This window comes from Corylus avellana, chromosome ca9, assembly GCF_901000735.1.
Source record: "Corylus avellana chromosome ca9, CavTom2PMs-1.0".
NCBI classification, from domain to species: domain Eukaryota; kingdom Viridiplantae; phylum Streptophyta; class Magnoliopsida; order Fagales; family Betulaceae; genus Corylus; species Corylus avellana.
Window position 1 is genome coordinate 6642014 of NC_081549.1, and position 6773 is coordinate 6648786.

Below are 6773 nucleotides of genomic sequence, written 5' to 3' on the forward strand. Positions count from 1 at the left end.
TTGGGCCCTGTGAAATTTTCTGACAGCCCTATCAAGTTACCTGCGGATCAAAGTTGGAGACATTAATTCAAAACGAGATAATTAAAATGTTATGACAGTTGAGGACAGATTAATTCAACCGACTTAACAAAGCCTTCTCCCAAATGATCTGGATCAGCAACACGGGTGGTACTTTTTTAAGCAAACTTGGAAGAACAACTCAGCAAAACTCAGAAGATTTCAAGTCTGACAAAAAAACCCATTCCATTATCTCGTATAAGAAAACTAATACTACAGGCAACTGATGAAACAAAACATGATGAAAGGAGTACGCTTGCCGTCATAGCAGCAGCAAGCATAGCATGGCATAAATTATCAACTTTCAAGGTTCAAGTACATAAAATTCAAATATTGCAAGAAAATGAAACAAATTTGGGTCAAATTTCAGAAGCAACAGAGATCTTAGCCAAAAAGCTTTCTATCTGTAACGCAGGTACTTTAATCAGTATTGTCTTCTCTGCCAGTAGTCTCACTACTATGTTTCTAAGCACGAACCCCCCGGTTGAGATTGACCATGCGGTTTGAAGTATCCATATGGGATCCCCTCACAGATGAACCACTCTGATAAGAATTCCTCCCTGACCCTCCATATGCAGCATCTTGGTATCGTGTACCCGGATAGCTAGCATTGCTGCCTCGGGATTGACCTGTCCGATCCCTTGAGTACCCACCTCCAGCACCCTGGCCTACCGCCAAAGATCTCCCTCCACCAACACCATATCCAGCACGCCCAGTGCCACCACCTTGCCTTCCCTGAGTGAAAGAGAAGCCCTCTTGCCACCTACCTCCCCCAGCATTATAATCTTGGTTCTCTCTCCGCCTTGGAGGTAGATCCAAACCACCACCACCTATCCTCGCTTCTATTGCCCTCTCATTACTTTCTGCAAGGACTGAAAGCTTCTCTGTAAACTGGAATGCCAGAGCCTGCAACCTAATGTGTTCAACATCATGGAAAACAATGCACCGGGTTGGCTGGTCCCAACTTGCATGAAGCTCCTCATTGATCATCATCTTGCTAACAATGCTGTGAATCTGGGCATCTGAGAGGTCAAACATTTTGGTGAGCTGATCCAAGCTCAGAGAATCGTAGGAAGAGGAGTAGGTAAATAGGTAGGTCCTCAGTGCCTCTTCCTTGATCTTGTCCTTGAGCATCTCAAGGACATTCTTTCGATTCCTAAGGAGCTTCCACACATCCAAGGACGTGATAACCTCAAAAGCCTTCTCAAAGTCTCCCTTGCTAAGGGCCCTGGTGGCAGCCATTATGTGGTCTCTGACATTTTCTGGGGGACCTGTGAATGTTTGCCTCTCGCTCACATCAAGCAATCGTCGGAAATTCTTACTTATGACCTTGTGCTTTGGATCATGGGTGTTTGCTCCCATGTTGGGCACTTCTAGCAGCATGGCACATATCAGATGGACAGACTCCAGCAACTCAAGATTTATGTGCATATGGTATGGCATCTGCCGTCTCCTTTCAATCCTTTCCTGTTTTGGGTTTAAGGAGAAGCATTTACAATAGTGAGCCCTTGGACATACACATAAACAAGTATGCAAATTACTTAAATCGCATAGGAGATGCACTGAACCTAACCCAACAACAATATTTACAAAAAGAGATGCAAACATAAAGGTCTTTCTATTTCTTGATTCTAGACTGAATGGCAAATCATCAAAAATTAGTCACACAGCACATTCTAAAGAAACTAACAGGCTTTTGTCCTCACAAAACTATCATCTTACACAAGATGAAATAAAATTAACCAGAACAAACACAAGCTAACCTCACAGCAAAATCTAAATTCATATTTTTCTTGTCCATGAAAAATGTAATGGTGATATCATGTCTAACATAGTATATTGCTTCACTCCATCATCCCCATCAAATTGTTGTCAGTCGTACTGTATCAACCATGGTCAACTCAATTTACAACCCACAGAGAGAGAAAACACACAAGCAATCCTTCTTTACTTGTTCACATTCACAATTTACAAAAAAAAAAAAAAGCAATAGATTGTAATTATTTAATCCTGACGAAGTAAAAAACAAGTCATCATCTTCAAGATCGAATGAATACAAAGACCTTGAATTGGGATATAATTTCAAAAGCACAATCAGTCAGTTAATAATGCCAACATGTTATTCTGTCATTGAAAAAATATAGCATCAACAACACGTCATCAGTAAAACTCCCTGCTATATTTTAAATTTTCAGCACCACTTCTCACACCTTATTGTAAACTGAAGATAGCATACTTGCACATAAAAGAAAGTACAGAATTTGCATCTTTCAGCTAATTTATTCGCAACATAATTTCTTATAAAAAACTTCAATTAAACTATTTCAAAGGACATAATAACCCACATGTTCTGCACATACAGTGTAACAGTGAAGTAGCCTAGATGGGAATTTTGAGAAAATATCAACCTTGGAATATCCAAGCAGATCTACAAGCTTTCAACAATGAAAAGAAAAGAAAAAGATAAAAAAAAAAAAAAAGAAGAACAACACCAACTAAGGATTAATCTACATATGAGACAAGAACATAAACATCAGTACCTTCAGCAGATCTACAAGCTTCCAACAATGAAAGAAAAAGAAGAAGAAAAAAAAATGAACACCACCAACTAAGGATTAATCTACATATGAGACAAGAACACAAACATCAGTACCTGTTCTGGAGTCTTCTCATGATACCGGCTTTGTGAAACACCTTGTGCAAGCAACTCCTTTACCCTTCCACCTGAATATAGTTCAGAAAGGCATCCATGGCCTTCGTTGATTAATCCGGCCCGGAACGCACATAGACCAAGTTGTGCCATTGCCCTGTTGAAAAGGATCTGTGTTGATATGTCCATATGCTGGATGCTATCTTGCAAGTGACTCATAAGCAGCAAATCACGTGAAGTTGAAAACTCATCCAAGATAGCATGGTGGTAAATGTCGCAGAGCATGGCACGGGCCTTAGTCCGCTCATCTCCATACTTATAAATGAGGGACACCAGGCAATCCATCAAGCTCCTAGTATTCTCTGGAAATGTGGGTTTCCGAGGAACAAGCTCTGGAGTAACAACAAATGCAGATGGACCCCTACTTTCTTCAACTACTTTATGCTCTTCACCTGCTTCTCCATCATCTCCATCTCCAGTCTGCTCTGCCAGTTTTCTCATGGCATCATAAACCTCTTGTGGCTTATAATAGATGAGTTCAATCCGCTTTAACGCAACCTTTGCAGCAGCCTTCAGGTCCCCAATACGTTCTAAATAATCCTGGACATTTTGAGCAAGAACTGAAAACATAGGCTCATCCCTGAGTCTCTCAACATACTCACGAGTGTGGGGATCAATGCATTGCAAGCTCTTGAAGAACTCAGTATCTATCTTTTCAACAAAGGCAACCAAGTTTCCCCAAACCCGGATTGTCCCATTATAGTCTGGCCCCTTCTGGGTTTCATTCTCATCGGGCTCCATCTCATCCACCACTATGTTGGAATGCTGGACAAGAATGTCCAATATCACAAGCATATTCTGGACAGATTTCTTCCATACAGTTATGGGCATGTGGCCATTGAGACCCGGATTGACATCAAATTGTGCAGAGACAACACTGAATAGAATTTCAAGTTTCTGTGCAGGGGTTTTGGCAACCTTTGTCAAAAAAGTAAGCTGCTCAACCTGCTCAAACCTTCCAGTTCCTTTCTTACCCCGAGCAGCCACAATCTCCTTGAATTTCTTGTTAACTGTATCCCATGTGATCTCACTAGGGTTCTTGAATTGCTTATCCATGAGCTTATCTTTCTTGCTCATCTTCTTCTCCCACGTTCCACCATCTTCGTCTTCACTATCCCCACCTTTTCCATCATCTTCATCATCAGAATCTTTGAATTCAATCTTTGTAGGATCCTCCTCAATCTCAGAATCAGTTTCTTCATCCTCATCCTCCTCATCCTCATCTCTTTCCTCCTCGCTCTCAGGATTTTCCCTATGCTTATTTATGAAATCCTCGTATTGTTTGTTGTTTTTCTTCAGCTTCTGTTTCATTGAGTTCAAGGCCTTCGCGTTGCTGCTGCTCATCTTCTTCTTCGCATCCTTGTTGGCCAAAGCCTGAGTAAGGAAGTCCTCCAACATCACAAGTGCTTTAATGTAAAGGTTAGGAACCTTTTCAGACTCTGTAATGCGCATTACTTTCTCCAGTTGTTTATTTATCTTGTCAAAGCTTTCCTGTAAGCTCACCCAGTCATTTATTTTCATTGCATTCTTCATCTGGTCAACCGTGGCTGACATCTCCTCAAAACGTTTATCTTTTGTAGACCTAACAACCCGCTTTTGGCCAGTAGAGTCATCACTATCACTTAGATTTTCTTTAAGGTATCTGCTTCCCCCAGCTTCAGTGGTGGAGTCGCCGGGTCCATTCTCAATCTCTTCATCATAATCACTCTCCTCCTCCTCAGAGTCACTGCCACCCTGTTAATAACACAAAAACATTTTATAAAATCCTTTAACAAAGGCAGTTCTTAAAGTTCAACCATAATACAGAATCCAATAATTGATACTAATAAGGTATTGAAATAAAGGTAAGAACCTGGGATGTCCAGAAACGTGAAGCCATTCTCACGAACAAGTTAAATGCAACAGATCAGAAACCTCAAGAAACTGCATTTAAACACAGAACAAAAATTGTTACATCTTCAGTGAATTGACATCTAAAATTTAAGTGTCCCAATGAAAACAACCTAAACTCTGTCAGTACCAATTTGTATAATCCAATAACAGAACAAGATAAGTAATTACTCCACAAAACTGAAAAAACACACAAGAAGGATGCTAAAACCCTAAAAACCTCAAATGGGTGTCAGGAAAAGAATGTAAATTTGCATAAGTTAATACTTTTATACCATGTATTATTACTTACAAGTTACAAAAGAACCCACAAACACAAACAAACACGCTGAACTAGACCTTAAGCAGCCACTTGGCTTAGCGAAGATGAATTTTTGTTCTTCAGAGCATAAAAAGCTAAAATCAGAGTAATCCTTCATATGAAACCGATTCAGTGAAATCCAAAATCCACAAATTTCTCAGCAACAAAAATTAAATTCAAATTTTTAACCAATAATTATTTGATAAAAAGAATCAAATAAAACCAAGAGCTAAGCTATTGCTGACGATATATGCATACATACAGCAAAATCTAACAAATCGAACGAAGGGAACCCAAACCATAAAACTAAAAAGGAAGGGTTCGTTATAGATCACTGTATCTTGGTCATGGTGAGGCCGGATACCCATTAAGGATTGACAATGCGATCTGTGAGATTCAAATGCATAAATATTTCTATTGATAATGCAACAATGCGAACTCCCCTCAATTACAAGTCCTTTTAAGAACCAATTGAACTAGTACATTCAAACTATAACTATTTTTCAATCTCTGCGCTAAAACTGGAATCAGAAGAACCCAAATCTACACCAAAACGTCTTGCTTCTTAACGTAGAAGAACATCATCCCTTTGCATCCGCAAGGTATTTTGTAAATCACCCAAGCCAGCTCGCAGAGATGAGCACTCATCCTTAAAACGCAGAGAAAGAAAAAAAAAACCGCAGCAGGCCGCAGGTTTAGAGAGAGAGAGAGAGAGAGAGAGACCTTTGAAGGAGAAGCAGCGCCGCAGTAGGTCGCAGGTTGAGCGCACGGAATCTTGAGACTTCGTTAGAGGCTTAGAGCGTGCGATGGGAGACGAGGGATTGGAGTGATGGTATAAAATCAGGGAAGGGACAATTGGGCCGGGCTTATGAAGCCCAAGACTAACCGACCTGAACCTTTTTTTTTTTCCCTCTTGTTCGTGTTTTAATTTTTACTGTTTTTGGATTGAAATTAAATAACATAATCTCTTAAATACGATAAAAGAAATTAAAATCATATGTGCCACGTCATGTGGAATATAAATTTTCTCCAAACTAGTTTGGAGGAAATATCCTCCAAGTCATGTAAAATAGTGCCAAGTGTCTATGAACATTTAAAATGTACATTAAATTCTTAACCTCATTAATAGCAGTTTACTAACTTACACTAAATTTAATGTGCATTTTAAATGTTCATAGACACTTGACACTATTTTACATGAGTGCAAGGATATTTCTTTGAAGGAAATTTATGTCCACGTCATGTGAACCATGAAGACATAGTTTGTAAGAAATTACTTACAAATAGCTTTTAAAAGTGAATGTGTCCATTGTATGTGAGAAGTTTTTTTTCTTTAATAGCATGTGTCTCTCACATACTTTTTTAATAGCTTAAAAAATGCATGTCCATTTTGAGAAGGACACAAATTTTCTCCAACCTTTTTTTTAATAAGTGACAAATGTCATTTCTCACATATTTTTTATAGGAGTGTCAAAAATTACCGGAACCGGAACGGAAAAACCAGGAAACCAGAAACCGGGAAACCGGGAAACCGGGGTCCCTGTTCCGATTCCGGTTTGAAAAATCCAAAAACTGGGTACCCCGGTTCCGATACCCGATTTTTACTGGGAATACTGGAACCGGGTTTCCATTTTATTTAATATATATTAATATTTTTTACACTTAGGTTTAGGTTTAGGGTATTTTAAAAAATTAATTTTTTATTTCTAAGGCCCAAATAGGCAAAAATATTGATTTTTTAGGATTTTTGGACTTTTTTAGGTTTATTTTTTAATTGTTTGGAACAATCACAACAAAGCCAATTTAATTTAGACA

The 6773-nt window shown here is 39.0% G+C and overlaps 1 protein-coding gene across 1 annotated transcript; it reads right to left on the reverse strand.

Annotated features, from left to right (window-relative positions):
• Nucleotides 1-296: 296 nt before the first annotated feature.
• On the reverse strand, nucleotides 297-5779 carry LOC132191463 (eukaryotic translation initiation factor 3 subunit C-like). Its single transcript, XM_059606484.1, has 4 exons — nucleotides 5682-5779; nucleotides 4620-4690; nucleotides 2711-4501; nucleotides 297-1524 (listed from the first exon to the last, which is right to left on the reverse strand). The coding sequence occupies exons 2-4, from the start codon at nucleotides 4644-4646 to the stop codon at nucleotides 523-525; spliced, it is 2820 nt and encodes a 939-aa protein (XP_059462467.1). The 5' UTR covers nucleotides 4647-4690; nucleotides 5682-5779; the 3' UTR covers nucleotides 297-522.
• Nucleotides 5780-6773: the final 994 nt, after the last annotated feature.

Excerpts from the sequence above, each read along its gene's own strand:
- LOC132191463 (XM_059606484.1), bottom strand. The coding sequence starts at position 4,646 with ATGGCTTCACGTTTCTGGACATCCCAG. Across the intron at positions 4,502-4,619 it reads CACGTTTCTGGACATCCCAG|GGTGGCAGTGACTCTGAGGA; the intron begins GTTCTTACCTTT and ends TGTTATTAACAG. Across the intron at positions 1,525-2,710 it reads ATGAGAAGACTCCAGAACAG|GAAAGGATTGAAAGGAGACG; the intron begins GTACTGATGTTT and ends AACCCAAAACAG.